Source organism: Mytilus californianus, unplaced genomic scaffold (assembly GCF_021869535.1).
Source record: "Mytilus californianus isolate M0D057914Y unplaced genomic scaffold, xbMytCali1.0.p SCAF_19, whole genome shotgun sequence".
Lineage (NCBI taxonomy): Eukaryota > Metazoa > Mollusca > Bivalvia > Mytilida > Mytilidae > Mytilus > Mytilus californianus.
Genome location: NW_026262667.1, coordinates 6,311,962 through 6,333,610, shown reverse-complemented (window position 1 = coordinate 6,333,610; position 21,649 = coordinate 6,311,962). Strand labels below are relative to the sequence as shown.

Here is a 21,649-nt window from a genome sequence, read left to right as displayed (position 1 = left end):
AACTTATACACAATACTTATTACCACAAAATACAGATCAAGTTTGAATTTTGGTGGTGTCACTTTAACCGTTCCAGAGTTATGCCCCTTTACAAAAGGAAAAATTGCTGAATTTTTCGTTTCTGTTCTTAAACTTAAGTTTGCCTCAACCAAATGTTATGAAACTTATGCACAATACTTATTACTACAAAACTCAGATCGATAACAAATTTGGGTAGAGTCACTTTTACCGTTCTTCAGTTATGTCCGTTTATAATTTAAGAACATAATGTACTCATTTGTTTATGTGTTTTGATAGAAACTATAATAAATAGAGAGAAATTGTTAACACAAAAGTGTTCAGCAAAATGAGATCTAATAATAAGTCAATTTGGCCAAAGTTGTCAATTGATGGCTAATGGGAGTTATTCCCATGAAAGTTGGATTAACTTATTGCTATATAACTACAAAATGTAGTTGCAATGAAGGAAAAAAATAAATATTAAAATGGCATATTTTTTGCCAGGTGAGCCATTCAGGCACTTGGGAGCCTCTTGTTTAAGCTCACCAGCCCTTAAAGGCCGCAAGAGCTTTTGCCTTCACTTGGCATCAATCATGAATCACCATAAATTTAGATGCATCATCAAAAATGGCCAGTATTGCTAAATATAGAAAATGGAGTAAAGTGCAGTTTTGGGCTTATATCTTAAACACTAAAGCAATTAGAGCAAATTTTTAATTAGTAAAATTTATCAGGTGATCAAGGTCGATATCCTGCAGAATTTCGAGAAAAAAAATTGACAACCCATTTATGAATTATTGCCCCTAAAATGTCATTTTATTTTTTTGCAAATTTCAGTATTTATGCCCCCGCCGTAGTGGTGGGGGCATTAAGTTTTACCCTTGTCCGTCTGTACGTACGTACGTCCCAAAATTGGTTTCCGTTCTCTAACTTGAGTTTGCCTCAACCAAATGTTATGAAGCTTATACACAATGCTTATTACCACAAAACACAGATCAAGATTGAATTTTGGTGGCGTCACTTTAACCGTTCTAGAGTTTTGCCCCTTTATAAATGGAAAAATTGCAAAATTTTTAGTTTCCGTTCTCTAACTTAAGTTTGCCTCAACCAAATGTTATGAAACTTATACACAATGCTTATTACCACAAAACACAGATCAAGTTTGAATTTTGGTAGCATCACTTTAACCATTCTAGAGTTATGCCCCTTTATAGATGGAAAAATTGCAAAATTTTTATTTTCTTCTATATATCAATTTTTGAAATTGGAGTTATCTTCCTTTGTCCATCATTATAGTTGAATCAACTACAATCAATGCTTTATACAATGCAATGTTTAATTTTGACTTCCATGATCAAGTTGAATTTGGGTAGTGTCACTTTAACCATTATTGAGTTATGCCCCTTGAGAAATTGAAAGATTGCTAAATTTTTAGTTTCCATTCTGTAACTTAAGTTTGCCCCAACCAAACATTATGGAATCTATACACAATATTCATTACCACGAAACTAAGGTCAAGTACAAATTTTTTGTTTCCGTTTTCTAACTTTAGTTTGCCTTAACCAAATGTTATGAAACTTACTACATAATACAGATTAAGTATGAAATTTGGAGGCAACACTTTTACCATTCTTGAGTTATGTCCCTTTATAAACATAAAAATTGCTGAATTTTTCGTTTCCGCTCTCTAACTTTAGTTTGTCTCAACCAAATGTTATAAAACTTATACACAACCATTCTAGTGTTATGCGTGTTTACAAATAGAAAAATTGCTGAATTTTTAGTTTCTGTTCTCTACTTAAGTTAGCCTCAACCAAATGTTATGAGACTTACACACAATGCTTATTACCACAAATCTCCGATCAAGTTCAAATTTGGGTAGCGTCACTTTTACTGTTCTTCAGTTATGTCCCTGTATAACTATATGATATGCAAGCGGGGGCATCATCTGTGTCCACATGGGGACACTATCAACAATTTATTTTTTTATTATCTTGAAAACAATAATAGATAAAGAGAAAGTTTAAACACTAAAAATGACCTGATCAATCAGATCTACTAATACTTCAACTTGACAGAAATTTTCAAATGACCCCTTATAGGAGTTATTGGATTTTAATAATGATTTTTACCCTTTTTGCAATTTTTGTGAAACTATATTTGGTAGAGAGAATCTTTTGATAGGAAAAATATTCAACAGAATATGATCAACAAATGAGTCCACATCGATTAATCATCAATTGACCTCTTATAGGAGTTCTTGCTCTTGAAAGACTAACTTGACTTATTTTTTGCATTTTTGCAGAAATTGTAAAATGCAAAGGTGTTAAGCACAAGAAGATCTACAAATAAGTAAAACATTGCCAAAGTTATAAAGGAATTTTTGCCCCTGAATGACCATTTTTACCCATTTTATGAATTTTTTGCATAAATGTTCAGCAAAATTTGATCTACAAATAAGTCAATAAGGTTGAAATTATCAATCTACCCCTCACTTACTCACTTATCCTCTTCGTGCGTACTTGCACATGAGGCCACTACCAACACCCTCCACTGTTGCCTGTCTTGTGCCTTTCTTTCTGCCTTTCCCCATGTCATTCCCATGATTCTCAGTTCACTCTATATTGTGCATCACCATGTTTCTTTTGGTCTCCCTCTCTTTCTTTTCCCCTCTGCAGGTGTCCATCAAAGAGCTACCTTTGTCATGTCATGTTTGTCTTTTCTTAGAATCTACCCCTGAGAGGACTTATTGTTCCAAAACAAATGAATCAATTCGGGCTCTTGGGAGACTCTTGTTCTAATTACTTGGTATATCCATCCTCAATCTATCTGTCATCAACTTTATGAAAAAAAATCCCCCCCTTTGCTATTTAGAAATAAAGTTTTAACATCATAGTTCATGTAGGTACAAGCATTTGAAAGGTGGTTTCTCAATGATCAGGTAGCTGATTTCAAAAATCTCAATCTTACTTGTAATTCAACCCCAGTTATTAATTCGAGGAACTTAAGACTTCTTTGAAAAAGGACAAATAGTGAAAGTGCAAAACACATACATTTATACTTACAAGACTTAAGTTATCCATTAAGAAGCAAAAGTGACAGGAAGAGGGGCAAAACATGTGTCACAGATAAATTTTAAGTCATTTTATATCTTTTTTAAAACAATAAAAGAGGAAGTAATATTTGAAAAAAATATTGCATCATACTATTGATTTCTTAAAGTTAGTCATACATGTGGTTTTCTAAAGAGAAAGCAGAAATCCCAAAATACTTGGAATTTAACATAGCTGAAAATTAAAGTGAAGCAATCATAAGACTATGGCAGACCTACAAGGCAGGTTGTTGTTAGCTCTGAAAGAGAAAAATATTGTAAACTCTGAAGATTTAGCTCGAGAATTGCAAGAAGATCACCAAAAAATTGTTGGAGCAATCAAAAGTTTACAGACACATTATGGGGTAAGATATTTATGCAAAGTATACAATACATTATTTGGTAAGTTAATTTCCCCAAAGTTGCATCATTTGTTTATATTTAATATTTTCTTCATGACAAGGAAAAGAGTATCTAACTTGATAAATTATTAAAATTAGAGGAATGGAGAGAAAAAATTAAAAGTGACTGAAATACCTTTTTCTGTTTTCATACTTCATAAAATGATCCAGTAGCAAGTTTTTTTCTACCATCTGGAACAATTAAGAGAATTTATATTTCTGAAAATATTTCCAGAAATAGTGATTTTTCCTTTGCACATTTGTGCTGATAAACCATAGGTTGACTATATGTTACTGATCCCTACTTGGTGTTGTGGGTTTGTTTTTTGTTCACATCTTTAATAGTAGGAAACTCTGAATATCACTGAATTGCTTCTATTCCAAGAACATTGCTTGTACCAATCTTGTGATATTTAACTGAAAGTGCTCCAGATATTTCTGTGAATGGCTGAAATCCCCTTACCTAATAGATTAGATATTTAGCTAACTTGCACATATTTTATGAGATATTTATTGAAAAAAATAGAGCTTAAGTTTTTGTTTCTCCAGTAGTTTGACTAAAAACTGTTTCCACCTTTTATTTGAAAAAAAATCATAGTTTGAAACAGGACTTCATTACAATTCTGGCATCAAGTTCATTAGTAAAAATAAGATTAAAAACTCTTTTGTCTTGTAGTCAAATTGTCTCAAAATGATATCTTTCTGTTCATAAAGTGGAATAACCAAAAACTGTTAATTGTTATGTGATATATCAAGTCGTCAGATTTTGAATTGTATTGATTTTATTTAAATGTTCAAACAAAAGATAGAAGCTTTCCTCTTATGTCTTGTTTTTAAGAAATTTAAATCTACTAGAGTTCTATTTATAGAACAAAAAATCCAGGACATTGATTATACTTGTCAATAGGCAACTTATTCTAAATATAAATCCATGCAATATTTCAAATACAAAGAACTTATGTTCAAGGAATGCATTCTATTAAAATGAATTTTAAACTTTTAAGAAATACTATAGTTATATAGTGTAATTTTGTAGAAAAGATATGAGGTGTTATAAGTTCTTAAACAGAGTTTGTGTTTTGAACCATATAATTCTTTTTTTATCATTTATATGACGATTTATTATCCAGTTGTATATTTTTATAATTGATTATGCAAACTGTTGAGTATGGTCCGTCATGTTTTTGAATTACTGATCTCTATTTGAACTTTTAAGGAAAAAGTGTTTCATGGAAGTTGGAAAATTTAAATACATATATTTTTTATAATTTGATACATATTCTACCAAATTGTGATTAAAATTTGTTTAAACTTTCAACTGGCGAAAAAGAAATACACAAGTATGATATAAGAGAACAGTTATCTCTTGAAAAAGTATGCATATTTGGTAGGTCCAAAACAATGGCATATGCTCTGATTTTATTTTAATCAAATACAATTCCTTTTTTTAAGCAGTAATGTTCTTGGCCTAGTGTCCCTAGTATGATTATTAAATGATATATTTAAGGAAATATAATAAAAATTGCAGCAAGGGGTTGTCAATTTAAAATAGTAAGTTAGATAGAATATACAATTAATAAACTTACCCAGATGTTAGATAACTTGTACTTTATTTGTTGGATAAAGAGGGTATAAAGACTAAGATTAATAATTCAGTTACTTTTATACTCCTGTCACTAAGTGACTGAAGAAGGTAATTTTACAAGACTTGTTTTTTCATTGCTGTAGAGTTTTAGTTATTTTTCATAAGACTGTAAATTTGTCTTGCTTGTGTTATATATCTGTAAAACTTGCTTTTGGTCTAGTTTTGATTTAGATATTCTTGACACTACAGAAAAATTATTCTATTGAATTTGACAAATTTGACCATATTGATATCATGAAGCAATTTGTAATCTAAACCCTAGTTGGATTGTGTTAACCTCCAAAATTTTATCTTTTTGTGATATGACCATAAAATTGATTATTGTCATTTGTGGAATATCTATTAACAAAATATTAAAAAATATTAAAAAATATAAATAAAATATTATAAAAAATGTATATGTGTCCACTCTGTCCTTGTCTTTCATTTGACAAATATTTCAGAAAATGAGACCCATGTTTGCTTTTTTCAGTTGGATTAGCAATAGCATGAATAATTTATAGAATCTTTGTGAGGTATATATGTATGTCTGACAGTCTGACAAGGCTCATCCACCCTTTGTTATAATGAAATTAACGTTTTTATTTGCATATCTTGAAATCATGTTACACATAAGATTTAAAATCAGATCCAAAGTTTACACACAAAAAAGAAAGAAAACGTAACAAACAAACAAATCAAATCAAATTATATTGTACTGTCTTAAAGCTTCTTTTTATAGATATACTTATAATGAATAAACATAATTATCTTGTAACTCCAAAGTTTAAATTTTGTTCTTAGATTATAAATGCAGAACCTATAAATAAAACAAGATGGCAGTTAAGTGATGAAGGAGAAGTTGTAGCTAAGTATGGAAGTCACGAGGCCAGGGTATATAATGCTGTACCACAACAGGGTATCACTAGAGAGGAACTACTGGTATGTTATTGTATGTTATTGTATTGAATTTATTTCAAGGTAACTGCTTGACTAATGTGATTAGAGATTATAGGTATCATTGAGCACAAATCTTGAATTCAGTCTTATAAAGCAATGCCCTAACGTTGGTCATTGGAAGGTCTTAATTTTTTTTAAAGTAAAACTCAGCTGATAGCATTATGGCAAAAAAAGCAATCTGAAATTGTGTGAGATTGTTATGGAATGTTCTGATTATTCTTTGCCCTTGTTTTGTTCTTATTTTGTAAATTGCTTGCATTAAACTTTATCAAATACATGATTCAAGCATACATAATATTTCTATTCACTGGATGAAATGATATATTGTATGAAATTTTCCTACAGAAATCTGTTCCTCAGTACGGTGAAATTGGTTTCAGTAAGGCAATGCAGGAGAAATGGATAGAAATTAATAACCAAAAGGTGTATAGGAAGGTAAGTTACAATTATATAAATGACATTCTTCTCCATTTAACTGCTCAGTTGGAAAAGATAAAATATACCAATTTCTTGAGTCTACTTCGAATGTCTTTTGTGAAATATTCAAACATTACAAGCTTTGATATATATATATATATATATATATATATATACAAGTCTAAATTGAAAACAATGTTCAAACCTATGATTGCGTTGGATAAAAACCGCAATTTTTATACGTGTGCATGCAAAACAAATTTCTTGGTAGAGGGGTCTAAATACAGCACAAACAACATTTTTCAAAAGACCAAAAAAGTACAAAAATTTGTACACCATATCCGGATTTCCACAATCAATGTCTCTTCAGTGATGTTAGGAATCGAAACGGTATTTGGAAGGCCATATAATTTACCTCAATTTATGTATATATATATATACATATTAAGTAAATGAGAGGCTTAAAAAATAAATAAAAATAAAAAGCAATTAAAGAAATTAATATGTGTGAGAAATGAGAAAATGAAAAATACCAAATTAAACTTACCTTGTTCATCTTTTCTGTTAGTAATGATGTTTTGTTTTTTGAAGATTGATAGAATAGATGATAAAATACAAAGTATGTTAAAGAAAGTACAGACAGGTAACATCAATGATCTATCTGATGAACAAAAAACAGAATGTAAGAAAAGAAAGCTCATCAATGAAGGGTAAGTTTAACATACATCTCTAATCATATCTTTTAATTTAATATTATATTACATATCTCAGTTTCTGCTTATTTTAGGTTTCCTATACACTTTTTACAGATTTTTGGTAGGGTCTAATTTTTGTTCCTAATTTACAAGTTTTGCTACTTTTAGGATAAGCCTCTGTTGAGAATAAGTAGACAACAGAAGGACATACTGGCAATTTCTTAAGATTCACGATTTACTTGTTATAAGATGTAAAGCTTTATGATAAACAGAGAATCTTTATTTGAATACAGATAAGGCTGTGCAATGCAAAAATATTTTTTCTAGTAGTTTTGGAAGAATGACCAAATATAATCCATTTTTGCTCTTCATAAAAGTAAATACGATTTATTATAAAACTTTGTTACTTTTCAGTAAAATGACAGTATATAAAGTTAGCAAGGGAGAGATGTTTACACTAGATATAGAGAGACTAGAAACAGAATTAACTCCAGAGATGATTGCTAAGTAAGAGATATATAACCTAGGCTAAAATATGTCTAGCACACTCACTTTTGCAGTAATTTTAATTTAACTACAAATTATGTCACCATAACACATCATGGTATTTTCAAACGAATTGCCTGGTAAACAGATCACTCGATAATTCTTATTTCTAGATAAACCAGATCAATATTTCAAATAGTTTTATAAAAGATATATTTGTATTCAAATTTTTGATGTAAATATACTGTTTCTTTATACTTTGTAATGACCTTAATAATAACCTCAGTAAGAATTGTTTCTAATTAAAACAAAAAAGTTCTCTCTAGTTTGCTGGGTTACACCTGATGGTGTTTTGATTTTTAACTTTGTGTTATTTACAGTGGTACCTGGAGAGATAAGAAGTTCAAGTCATATGATATGGATGCTTTAGGTATACCACCAGATGCTGGACATCTCCATCCATTACTGAAAGTCAGGACAGAATACAGACAAATCTTCTTAGAGATGGGGTTAGTATTGTAATTAACAAGCATAAGTCTGTACATTTCTCACCTACCAATTTTAAATACAGGTATTATAGGGAAGAATAGTAAGTTTAGTAGATGTTACGTGAAGGCAACATTTAATATTCTATAAAAATGTATGCATATACATTCTTCGTATTAAAAGTGTGTATAAGACTCGAGGTACAATTTTGGATATGACCTTAAAACATGCCTCAATGGTCTCTTGGTAGAGTGCCCACCTTGAGTATGAGAGGTATGAGATCAATTCCAGGCTTGGTCAAGCTAAAGACTTGAGAATTAGAATTTGTTGCTTCTCCACTAAGCATGCAGCATTAAGGAGTAAGAGCAAAGACTAGTGGGGATAAAATAATGTTTCAAGGTAAGGTGAGATGTCTTCCTGCAGACTGTAATACCTTTTTGAACTAGCATGTATAGAGATGGAATGTTATCTTCAATTGAATTTGAGTGTTTGTAGGCTGATCATTTATATCATTTCTATTTTACAAGGTTTACAGAGATGCCAACAAATAACTTCATAGAAAGTAGTTTCTGGAATTTTGATGCACTCTTCCAGCCTCAGCAACACCCTGCCAGAGACGCCCATGACACCTTCTTCATATCAGGTAAACTTACACAGACACACTCACACATAAATAAATACATTACAGTTTAATTAATATATTGATGCACTTTTCTAATCTCAACAACATCATCCTGCTAGATATGCCCATGACACCTTCTTTATATCTGGTTTTTTGTTTTTTACTGTATATGATCAAATATGTTTTAAAAAGTTGGTTTTTTAAACATAAAGGGATCAGTCTTGTAAACTAAAAACAGACTCATATATATATACAGCACCAACCATTTATCTTTTGTTTGGGAAGCTTTTTTATGCCCCGTGGAAGCAGAGGAGGCATTAAGTGTTACCCTTGTTCGTCCCGTCCGTACGTTCCAAAAATTGGTTTCCATTCTCTAACTTCAGTTTGCCTCAACCAAGTGTTATAAAATTATACACAATGATTATTACCACAAAACACAGATCCAAGTTAAAAATTGAGTGGCATCACTTTTATCCTTCATGAGTAATGCCCCTTTATAAACATAAAAATTGCTGAATTTTTCGTTTCCTTTCTCTAACTTTAGATTGCCTCAACCAAATGTTATAAAACTTATACACAATGCTTATTACCACAAAACACAGATCAAGTTCAAAATTGGGTGGTGTCACTTTTATGGTTCATAAGTTATGTCCCTTTATAAACATAATAAAATGCTCCGCTGGGGCGCAGCTTGATACGACTGCAGAGGTTGAACCCTGAACAGTTGGGGCAAGTATGGACACAACATTAACGCTTGATACAGCACTTAATTTGGATTGTGATTTAAATATTTGACACAGCATAGGTTTCTGATACAGAATGAATGTGGTCTAAGAACTTAAAAAATTTTAATTTACCGATTCAAACCATATCATTATTATTTGCTTTTATATATAAATCAGAAATAACCAATTTAAAATGGAAAATTTTAAAGAAAAAAAAATCCCCCCCCCCCAATTCTTTGAACCCCCTTATGATTCATCACCCCCAAACTCAATCCCAGCCTTCCCTTTGTGGTATGGTACCTTGCAGTACAATTTCAGAGAGATCCATAAACTTGAACACAAGTTATTGTCTGGAAACTAGAAAAATGCTTGTTTTTTGGCCCCTTTTTGGCCCCAAAGTCCTAAACGTTAAGGGCAATTACCCCCAAACTCAAACACAGCTTTCCCTTTGTGATATGGAACCTTGTAGTACAATTTCATAAAGATCCATACACTTACACACAAGTTATTGTCCTGAAACTAGAAAAATGCTTGTTTTTTTGCCCCTTTATGGCCCCTTATTCCTAAAATTTTGAGGCAATTACCCCCAAAATCAATCCCCGCCTTCCCTTTGTGGTATGGTACCTTGCAGTACAATTTCAGAGAGATCCATACACTTGAACACAAGTTATTGTCTGGAAACTAGAAAAATGCTTATTTTTGGCCCCTTTTTGGCCCCTAATTCCTTAACAGTTGGTACCATAACCCCCAAAATCAATCCCCACCTTCCTTTTGTGGTATTTAACCTTATGTTAAAATTTCATAAAGATCCATTCACTTAAACTAAAGTTAGAGTGCGAAAACCAATGTGTCTTCGGACGACGACGCCAACGTCATACCAATATACGACTGCAAAATTTTTTTGCGGTCGTATAAAAATTGCTGAATTTTTTCGTTTTTGTTCTCTAAATTTAGTTTGCCTCAACCAAATGTTATGAAACCTATACACAATGCTTATTACCACAAAACACAGATCAAGTTTGAAATTGGGTGGTGTCACTTTTACGGTTCTTGAGTTATGCCACTTTATAAATGGGAAAATTGCTAAATCTGTCATTTCTGTTCCCTAACTTTAGTTTGCCTCAACCAAATGTTATGAAACTTATACACAATGCTTATAATCACAAAACATGTGCATGCATATTTACAAGCATATCTGTGGCCCATAGACACATTCTCCATTTATTTTTTAATTGTTTGATTCTCAATTGCTTTTTAAAAAGAACTTTGTTTCCAAAGGGAATTTAAAAAAATAGTTTGTTTCCATTGAAAAGTAGGGGGACACAAAAGATATGACAGTAACTGTGTGTTATTAAAAAAATAGTTTGATTTTGAATACAGCAGAAGAAAATTGAGAAAAACCCATGCCCCACTAAAAGATAATTGGTCAGTATCTTTTGAGAGTTCATTTCTCTTTCTTATTAAAAGTTTAATCTACTGCAAAGATCTTATCATTCAGATTGCAAGCCTTGATCAAAATGATGTAAGTGTATTCTGAAATCATTAAATAAGTATTTCCTTACCTATGAAAATTTTCTAAACCAACTTAATGTTGTGGACACTGAATTGGTATAGGATGAATTCTTTCAATAGCTTCAGATCAAATTGTAATCCAGGTACCGGTTATTATCCTAAAAATCCACATTATATCTTGCTTTCTACATGAATTTTTCCAGTAGTTGTAAAAATACACCTGATTGTTTCAAATAAAAGTATCTTTTTACAGAGCCACATGATGCCAACATAAATATGATACCGAAAGACTATTTACAACGTGTAAAGAAAGTACATTCTGAAGGAGGATATGGATCTCAAGGGTATGGTCCTATACATAATTATTAGATAAGATAATTGATATTGGGAATAGAATTAAGATCAAAATGTATTTGAATAGTCTGTTATATTGTTATAAACTGGTGTGAAATAGCTAAGCTTGAAATCTTTCTATGAGAAATGTTTTTAAGAAATACATGGTCTATATTTCAAAAGACCAATAATTTTAATGCAATGTTTCATTTAACTGTTGCTATACGCTCTTTAATGCTAACTTGAAGAACAAATTGTCTTTTAGAAATTGAAGAAAAAATCAGTACCCTTTCAGTTTTGAAGACAAATTGGTTATAAATTAGCAACTGATTCATTTTTTTTCATGTATTCCAGGTACAAATATGATTGGAAAATTGAGGATTCCACAAAAAATATACTGAGAACTCACACAACAGCTGTCAGTGCTAGAATGCTGTATAAATTAGCTCAAGAGGTAGGCTATTTATAAATGTAGCATCATTGAATGGTAGCTAATGTTAATGGAAAATGAATCATAGCAGTTACTGTAAATTCAGAAATCATTGCGTGCATTAATTATTGCGAGTTCAACATGACAGATCAAAATGTGAGAATGATTACTGTAAATTCAGAAATTATTGCGTGCACTTATTATTGCGATTTTGTCATTTTAGACTTAAATGCGATTTTAATTTTTACTATTTTGAGAAAAATCCTGTTTAATTCATATAAAATATTTCAAAATGCGAGTTTAAATTATTGCGTTTACAACTCTGTCGCATTTTTCGCAATAATAAAAACCTCGCAATAATTTCTGAATTTACAGTATTACAATTATAGGAAAGGTTGCATACAAATATATGTGACAGATTATAAAACATGAGTTCTTATTTTTGCAATATTCTCCCAATCTCATTATAAGCAACAATAAAAACCTCACAATAATTTCCGAATTTACAGTAGAAGATTTTGAAATACTGTTTTATTTTTAAAGATGTTCATAAAGGTCGTATAAAAATAGAATATATTACTGTGGATTTATTTATTTTCGTGGATATTAATTATTGTGGATTGAGGAAATTTATTTTTTATTTTGTGGATGTGCTAAAATCTGCATACTACAAACATTTAAATTCGTGGTTTACCTATACCCATAATTATGAACGATCCGTAGTATTTTAAAGTATCTTTAAATGCAAAAGCCTTAACCGTTGAATGTAACAAAAATGCCATACTTATATGTGTCAACAATATAAAACAAAATTATATCTCTGATTTCATTGATTCTTGTCATTCAGGGCTGTATTCTTTAAAATAATTAATTATGCCCCCGCTGTAGCAGAGGCGGCATTATGTTTTACCCTTGTCCGTCTGTGCAACCGTCTGTACATCCATACGTCCCAAAATTGGTTTCCGTTCTCTAACTTGAGTTTGCTTCAACCAAATGTTATGAAACTTATACACAATGCTTATTACCACAAAACTCAGATCAAGTACGAATAATGGTAGCGTCATTTTACCGTTCTTGAGTTATGTCCCTTTACAACGTTATATGCAAGTGGGGCATCATCTGTGTCCCATGGACACATTCCCAATTTATTTTTTTAATATTTATATATTAACAAAAAGTGTTGGAATATTTCAGAAAGACTTCAAACCAGTGAAGTACTTTTCAATAGATAGGGTCTTCAGGAATGAGACAACAGACTCCACACATTTAGCTGAGTTCCATCAAATCGAAGGACTGGTTGCTGATAGAGGATTAACACTAGGAAATCTGATGGGAGTTATTAATGAATTCTTCAAAAAGCTTGGTCTGACTAAACTTCGCTTCAAACCAACATACAATCCTTACACTGAGCCAAGTATGGAGATATTCAGCTTCCATGATGGTGAGTCAACCATAACAAACACTGTCAACTTTGCAGGGGATAAACAATGGTTAAATAATCGTTAGACCATAGAGCTTGCTTGAAATTTTTCAAAAAGCCTTATCAAAATTTTCTAGTCTTTTTTCTTTTAGTATGTTAAATCATAATAAATATGGCCTTAGTTTGGAAAGGAGAAGAAGCTCAGACACTCAAATTCAAGCTTAAATATGAGAAATCTATCAAATATGCCATAAAAAGTCACTTTTTAGATGGTGTTTGTCTAAAATGTAAGTGTCCGCATTTGTGTTCAGTCTCAACCTTTATATATGTTATGTATTATCATCAACATACATTTAAGTATTTAGACTGAACTCAAATGTGGCCACTTCCAATTTAGACAAAAAACGTCTTAAAATTAGCTCAAATGCTAAAATTGTGAAGATTTCAGTAATTTTGCATGAATTTAATTTGCTAGTACCATGTGCATTGTATTGTTAAAAATAGCCCATATTTATGGAACAAAAGTATTCTCTTTTCCAATAAATAGCTAAAAGTTTAAATTTCAACAAATTTGTAAAAATGTTATATTTTGGGGCCAAAAAGGGGTCTTACCGAGTCTACTCCTTCGGCTATACTCTTACAAAAGTTATTACTATGGGGTTATCATATCCTTAAGAATTTAGTAAAGGTTTTAGGTACATGCAATTTATTGTTAAGAAATCCCAGACTCAATAATTAACCAGTTTTTACATAGATAACATTTATTTGAATTCAAAAACATCATTCCAGACATGGGCATTGCAAACAAGCTGGGATTTATATGCACTGTAAAGGGTTCTTTGTGTGTTTGAGCAAAAGAAATACTGTCAATCATTTTTTTTATGTCATCTCTTGAAATTTTATAAAAATCTGACAGCCTGTAAGTCCTACCTAGAATTCAATTTGTTTTAAAGTTTTGATTTGTTGTTCTTGAGTTATTGCTTGGTTGGTCAATGTGGGGCAGACATATTTAATAAAAGGAACAGACAAATTATGTTCTTATAGTGCGCCTGTTTATTAACATATTTACATCATAATATGTCTTAACCTAAACTGAACCTTGTGTTAACAGGAAACCTTTATAAGCTGAACTCCTGTATTCATGAATGTTTTAAGTAGTTTAAATTGAACACCTGTCTAATATGAACACTATCTGTAGTTTAATGTGCATATTAAATAGTGAACTTATTTGTGGATATCAGTCAGTATTTTGTCATATTTTAAAGGCTTGAAGAAGTGGGTAGAAGTTGGAAATTCCGGTGTCTTTAGGCCAGAGATGTTGTTGCCCATGGGCTTACCTGAAGATGTATCTGTTATAGCATGGGGACTTTCTCTTGAGAGGTAACTAATCATATACATAATAATACATAGTAAAGCATCACCATTTCCTCAAGACTCTGGTCTTTGTTTTATTGTACTAAATCCTCAATGATATTACACCACTATTTATTGCACTAAATTCTCTATGGTGTTACACCACTCTTTATTGCACTAAATTCTCAATGATATTACACCACTATTTATTGCATTAAATTCTCAATGATGTTACACCACTATTTATTGCACTAAATTCTCAATGATATTACACCACTATTTATTTCTTATAAAGGATAACACACTTCCATTTTTTATACACTTTGACCTTTTACTCTAGCCTTGATCGACATGGGTTAAGCTTAAACTAAGGTTAATATCTAATATCAATCATGTAGTTTCAGTGATATTTCAGCACTACTCCTTTTGTAAGGTTAACAGTACAATAATTTTGAGTTATGGAAAAGGTGTTATTATATTAACAGAACAAAAACTAGATGTCAGCATTTTGAAATGAATAAAGAGAAGATAACTCTTATAAAATGCTTTTAGAAAAATAAAGAATAATGTCATAATGTCACCATTCTTATTTTTCTGATTGGTAACAAAAAAGATAGATTTACAATTTTTATGCCCCCACCATAGCGGAGGGGCATTAAGTTTTATCCTTGTTTGTCTGTACGTCTGTCCGTACGTCCCAAAGTTGGTTTTAGTTCTCTAACTTTAGATTGCCTCAACCAAATGTTATGAAACTTATACACAATGCTTATTACCACAAAACACAGATCAAGTTTGAATAATGGTGGTTTCATTTCAACCATTCCAGACTTATGCCCATTTACAAATGGAAAAATTGCTGAATATTTCGTTTCCGTTCTCCAACTTAAGTTTACCTTAACCAAATGTTATGAAACTTATACAAAATGCTTGTAACCACAAAATACAGATCAAGTTAAAATGTTCGTAGCGTCACTTTTACTGTTCTAGAGTTATGCTTCTTTACAAATGGAAAAATTGCTGAATTTTTATACGACCGCAAAAAAATTTTTGGGATCGTATAATGGTATGATGTCGTCTGCGTCTGAGTCTGCGTCGACGTCCGAAGACACATTGGTTTCCGGACAATAACTTTAGTTTAAGTTAATGGATCTCTATGAAATTTTTTAAGAAGGTCCAATTTTTTTAAGGAATTCATATTTTTTTCAAAAATTTTCAAATTTCAAATTTTGTAAAAGTTTCAAGAAGTAATCTTCAATTGCACAGTATTGTGCAATAGATTTGTAAGATCTTTTACCACATTTATTTTGTATCAGAAATCTATATTATGTCAAAAATTTGATCACAATCAAAATTCAGACAGTATCAAGCTTGAATATTATATCCAAATTTGCCCCAACTGTTCAGGGTTCGACCTCTGCGGTCGTATCAGGCTGCTCTCAGCGAAGCATTTTATTCGTTTCTGTTCTCTAACTTAAGTTTGCCTCAACCAAATGTTATGAAACTTATACACAATACTTATAACCACAAAACTCAGATCAAGTACAAATTTGGGTAGCATCAATTTTACCGTTCTTCAGTTGTGTCCCTTTATAACTTTATATGATATGCAAGCGGGGGCATCATCTGTGTCCTATGGACGCATTCCCCATTTATTTCTGTAAAATAAATTATCTGAATTATCTCCCTTTACAAAGCAATTAAATAAAAATTCTGTATTTGTCAGGAAACAAAATGTTACTAAATACAAATATTTTTGTTGAAATAAATATTTGCTTATTTCAAAAAAATCTTGACTGGTCATATGTAATCCAAGATGGTGGAATACTTCCATTACACCTAAGAAAAATTATAAAGCTGAATGGTCATATGAGTGTGCATTATCAAATCTGTAAATTTTTAGGAATATAAGAAAAGTTGAACACCTGTAAAAAAAAATTAGTTGCATTGATTTTGTGATTTACTTAAAAATATTGAATTAATGAGAAACTCACATATATGTTATTATTTCAGACCAACCATGATAAAGTATAAGATACAGGATATCAGAACATTAATAGGACCTAGAGTAGATCTACAGATGGTTTATAATAACCCATTGTGTAGAGTGGAAAAGGCAGCAATCTAAATATATGACCTTAAAGCATGAGTCTTTATAAAAATTCAGACTGTCTCTAATTAGACATGTGTAATTAGGTGTGATGTATTATTGTCTTTCATGTATTAACATTTCATAAACTGAATTGTTAAGTTGTGTTTTGTGTTGCATACACAATGTTAACTATGTAAATATTTCTATATAATTTTCTAGATGTAAAGACAAAAAAAAAGAGTGAAATCGCTAATTCTGTATAAAAAATCAAGGAAAAATCACAAGCCAATGTCTTACATGTAATTATTGTGTTGAAATGTACCTACATCATCTTATTCCAATGACGGTAGAGAGTTGGAACAATTTTGACTGTTTTATCACTATTGATGTGAAGAATAGTAGAGATTAAAAACATTTCTTTAGATAATGGCAAATTTACATTCCCTTAGATTGCTTTATAGACCTTATCTTCAATTTGCTTTATGTAAGGGATTTATAGTATGTCACTGCTCAGTATAATGATCTATGCTGCTTGAGTAGAACTTCTTATTTTTTCAACCAGAACATTATGTATTGTACATAGACCATTTAGAATTCAAACAGAATATGTTGGTGATTCTCCAAGACTTCATTGAAACAATAAAATTACTCTTATTTGACATTTCTGCCAGATAACAAATCAATGTCATTTTACAAAAAAATTTAAAACAATTGTTCAAACAATATATTGAGTAATGTTTGGTTCCATTAATAAAATTGTTTTATGATAAGTTAACAGTATATTCATGGTAATTCTGTCTATAATTGATCTTCAAACTATAGTTGATTTGACATTTGACATTTGCAGTAAATATCTTAGCTGGTAAATTTCATTACTTATATTTTGTACTTTTTAAATAAACTGTCACTGATAGTACATTTTGGTGTAGTATGAATAAACATGTAGATATCTATATATATATTTATGCTTTTTATTACTGGAAAATTAAATGAGCTTGTTAAAGCTATATACTTAATGTCCAAAAGTTTAGTACCTTTTTTTAAATGGATAAACATCTTCACAATTATTATTTCTAGATCTGACGATTTTTTAGCCAAACAACTTTAAAAAATTTTGACAAATGTCTTCTAATATTAGGATTTTCACAAAAACTGATATATAGATGTATTAAGGATTTTCACAAAAACTGATATGTAGATGTATTAAGTTATTTCAAAGTGATTGACAAATTAAAAAATATGGTAAAAACTTACTGTTGGCTAACAAGAGTGGACACGCTGAAATGTCTCTCCTGCTTTACTGACCATTGATTTATATTGAAAGTCTTAAAGATAAAGGTTTTATTACAAGTATCACATAAACTTAACATTTTTAAAGATCCATGACAATGAGGTCATGGTCAGATAAATCGTGTCAGACAGACATGTACACCTTACAATTATTCCATACACGAAATATAGTAAACCTTTTGCTTATGGTATTTGAACAAGAGTGCACACGCTGAAATGTCTCGCCTACTATACTGACCATTGATTTTTGTCGAGCCTGTGACTTTTGTCGCAAAAGCGAGACATAGCGATCCTACATTCCGTCGGCGGCGTCCACAAATATTCACTCTGTGGTTAAAGTTTTTGAAATTTTAATAACTTTCTTAAACTATCCTGGATTTCTACCAAACTTGGACAGAAGCTTGTTTATGATCATAAGATAGTATCCAGAAGTAAATTTTGTAAAAAAAAAAATCCTGTTTATCCGTATTTTACTTATAAATGGACTTAGTTTTTCTGCCAGTTAACATTACATTCACTCTGTGGTTAAAGTTTTTTAGAATTTTAATAACTTCTTAAACTATCCTGGATTTCTACCAAACTTGGACAGAAGCTTGTTTATGATCATAAGATAGTATCCAGAAGTAAATTTTGTAAAAAAAAATCCTGTTTATCTGTATTTTACTTATAAATGGACTTAGTTTTTCTGCCAGTTAACATTACATTCACTCTGTGGTAAAAGTTTTTCAAATTTTAACAACTTTCTTAAACTATCCTGGATTTTTACCAAACTTGGACAGAAGCTTGTTTATGATCAAAAGCTAGTATCTAGAAGGAAATATTGTAAAAATTTATTTCCTGTTTTTCCGTATATTACTTATAGATGGACTTAGTTTTTCTTCCAGTTGACATTACATACAGTCTGCAGTTAAAGTTTTTAAATAATTTATTAGATTCATAAACAATCCTGGATTTTTACCAAACTTGGATAGAAGCTTCTTACAATCAAAAGATAGTATCTAGAGGAAAATTTTAAATAATTTTTTCCCCATTTTCTGTTGAGCCTGCGACTAACAGCAAAAGTAGGCGAGACACTGGGTTCCGCAGAATCCTTACGAATTTTTTATGTTGATAGTCCTACATATAAAGTTTTACTGCAAGTATCACATTAACATTTATTATCCAAAAAAATGAGGTCAAGGTCAGATAAACCAACCAAACACAGAATATAGATGACCTATTGTTTATAGTATAAAAGAATCATACCAAACCATGGAAATTCTATATTGACCAATGAACCATGAAAATGAAGTCAAGGTCAGATAAACCCTGCCAGACAGACATGTACACCTTAAAATCATTCCATGCATCAAATATAGTTGACCTATTACTTAAAGTATCCAAGAAACAAAGTTAACCAGGAAAACTGAACATTGACCAATGAACCATGAAAATGAGGTGAAGATGAGATGATACCTGCCAGACAGACATATACACCTTACAATCATTCCATACACCAAATATAGTTGACCTTTTGCATACAGTATTAGGAAAACAGACCTAAACACAAAAACTTAACATTGAGCAATGAACCCTGAAAATGAGGTCAATGTCAAATAAAACCTGCCAGACTGACATGTACATCATAAAATATTTCCATACACCAAATATAGTTGACCTACTGCATACAGTATTAGAAAAACAGACCAAAACACAAAAACTTAACATTGATCAATGAACCCTGAAAATGAGGTCAAGGTCAAGTAAAACCTGCCAGACTGACATGTTCATCGTAAAATATTTCCATACACCAAATATAGTTGACTTACTGCATACAGTATTAGAAAAACAGACCAAAAAACAAAAACTTAACATTGAGCAATGAACAGTGAAAATGAGGTCAAGGTCAAATAAAACCTGCCAGACTGACATGTCCATTGTAAAATATTTCCATACACCAAATATAGTTAACCTATTGCATACAGTATTAGAAAAACACCAAAACACAAAAACTAAACTATTACCACTGAACCATGAAAATGAGGTCAAGGTCAGATGACACCTACCAGTTGGACATGAACACCTTACAATCATTACATACACCAAATATAGTAGACCTATTGCTTATAGTATCTGAGATATGGACTTGACCACGAAAACTTAACCGTATTCACTGATCCATGAAATGAGGTCGAGATCAAGTGAAAACTGTCTGACAGACATGAGGACCTTGCAAGGTATGCACATATGAAATATAGTTATCCTATTACTCATATTAAGAGTGAAATTACCATTACAAAACATCTTAATTTTTTTTTTCAAGTAGTCACTGAACCATGAAAATGAGGTAAAGAAAAATTATCATATAAAAGACAGAAACTTCATTGCATAAGGCATCTATATATAAAGTATGAAGCATCCAGGTCTTCTACCTTCTGAACAGTTCAGCTTTTAAGTAATCAGTAAACGCTGCTGCCCACCGATCATTATCCCGGTCTCATTTTCTGCGACACAAGTCACAGGACAATAAAACAACGTATTTTTTTGTTCAAGATATCTTTTCAGATGACTTAATTTGATTTTTACAGTTTGTTTTCATGTTGTGTTGTTACTCTACTGAACCAGGTTAGGGAACAATGTAGAGTGCTAAAAAAGCATGTTAAACCCCACCACATTCTTATGTTCTTGTCCCAAGCCAGGAACCAGTGTTATCATGTGGCTGTCATTGGTTGCTGTCTACCATATTTGTTTTTCATTCACCCTTTGTAGTATAAATCTGGCTCTTCGTTTTAGGTTCTGTCATTCCAGGCTAAACAGTATTGGTATTGCTCATTGTTGAAGGCTATATGTTGACCTGGAATTGTTCACATCTCTGTCCTTTGATCTTTATAGTAAGCTTTCTCTTTGCAGTTCAAGTCAATTAAGCATAAAATTTCAATCAAAGCCAGAGGGTCCTTAAATACGATTTATGTGACCTTCACTTTATGGTACATGGGCAGACGTCAGGATAAATCAGCATACTTATTTATATATATATATTTTATCCACTTTATCTTAAAGTGGATTAGATAAAAATATAAAGTTGATGAGAACTGGCTATAGACATGCATAGGATCACAGAGATGTCAATGACCTTCAAAAAGTACCTTGTCCTGAATATGCATGAAATGTTTGTCACTAGAAGTCAAGTGCCAGTCTTTGTAAGAATCTTGCAATTTTGAAGAATTTCAAAACATGGCCAATAAAAAACAGCCACCCTTACCATCCTATTTTGAAGTTACCCTCATCCTGAGTTGGAAATTGTAGGTATTTCATTTTTGTGTGTCTGGTAATTCCAGAAATTTCTAGATAACTTTCGGTTAGAATCCTAGTTAATCACAGAGTTAGCTCCCCTTAATTGTTAATTTCTAGTGCATTTCAAATTATATCTTGAAATACCGGAACAGGAAAAGGAAAGAATGTTATAGTCATGCACTATTATACCTTTCGAACTTCAATTAATGTAAACTTGAGCGTGTTTTTGTTTGTCATGTTTTCGCCATTGCCTGATTCTTATGCAGATTTGTCTTTCATGTCTTAAGCCACAATCAATCAATCAAAATGATCTCCCCATAAAATCACTGATGCCAACTAGAAAGAAGGAAGTTTGTTTATTTGTTTTGGTACAGGCAGCATGACATCCACAGAAGAAGCTATTGTTTGCCAAGTCAGTGTTGTTGAAATTATTTTAGATATA

General features: G+C 31.2%; 1 protein-coding gene and 1 long non-coding RNA gene across 2 annotated transcripts; one reads left to right on the top strand and one right to left on the bottom strand.

Annotated features, from left to right (window-relative positions):
* The first annotated feature begins 3,225 nt into the window (after positions 1-3,225).
* LOC127727164 (phenylalanine--tRNA ligase alpha subunit-like) lies at positions 3,226-17,599 on the top strand. The gene is made up of 12 exons (XM_052234612.1): positions 3,226-3,456; positions 5,921-6,058; positions 6,422-6,511; positions 7,085-7,203; positions 7,603-7,695; positions 8,055-8,183; positions 8,688-8,803; positions 11,273-11,363; positions 11,707-11,806; positions 12,977-13,223; positions 14,468-14,582; positions 16,566-17,599. Exons 1-12 carry the CDS (start codon positions 3,319-3,321, stop codon positions 16,678-16,680), a joined length of 1,491 nt encoding a protein of 496 aa, XP_052090572.1. The 5' UTR covers positions 3,226-3,318; the 3' UTR covers positions 16,681-17,599.
* LOC127727167 (uncharacterized) lies at positions 17,492-19,906 on the bottom strand. Its single transcript, XR_007993812.1, has 2 exons — positions 19,621-19,906; positions 17,492-19,473 (listed from the first exon to the last, which is right to left on the bottom strand). It is a non-coding gene; the product is annotated as an uncharacterized LOC127727167 (long non-coding RNA).
* Positions 19,907-21,649: the final 1,743 nt, after the last annotated feature.

Excerpts from the sequence above, each read along its gene's own strand:
- LOC127727164 (XM_052234612.1), top strand. The coding sequence starts at position 3,319 with ATGGCAGACCTACAAGGCAGGTTGTTGTTAGCTCTGAAAGAGAAAAAT. Across the intron at positions 3,457-5,920 it reads GTTTACAGACACATTATGGG|ATTATAAATGCAGAACCTAT; the intron begins GTAAGATATTTA and ends TTTTGTTCTTAG. Across the intron at positions 11,364-11,706 it reads GGAGGATATGGATCTCAAGG|GTACAAATATGATTGGAAAA; the intron begins GTATGGTCCTAT and ends CATGTATTCCAG.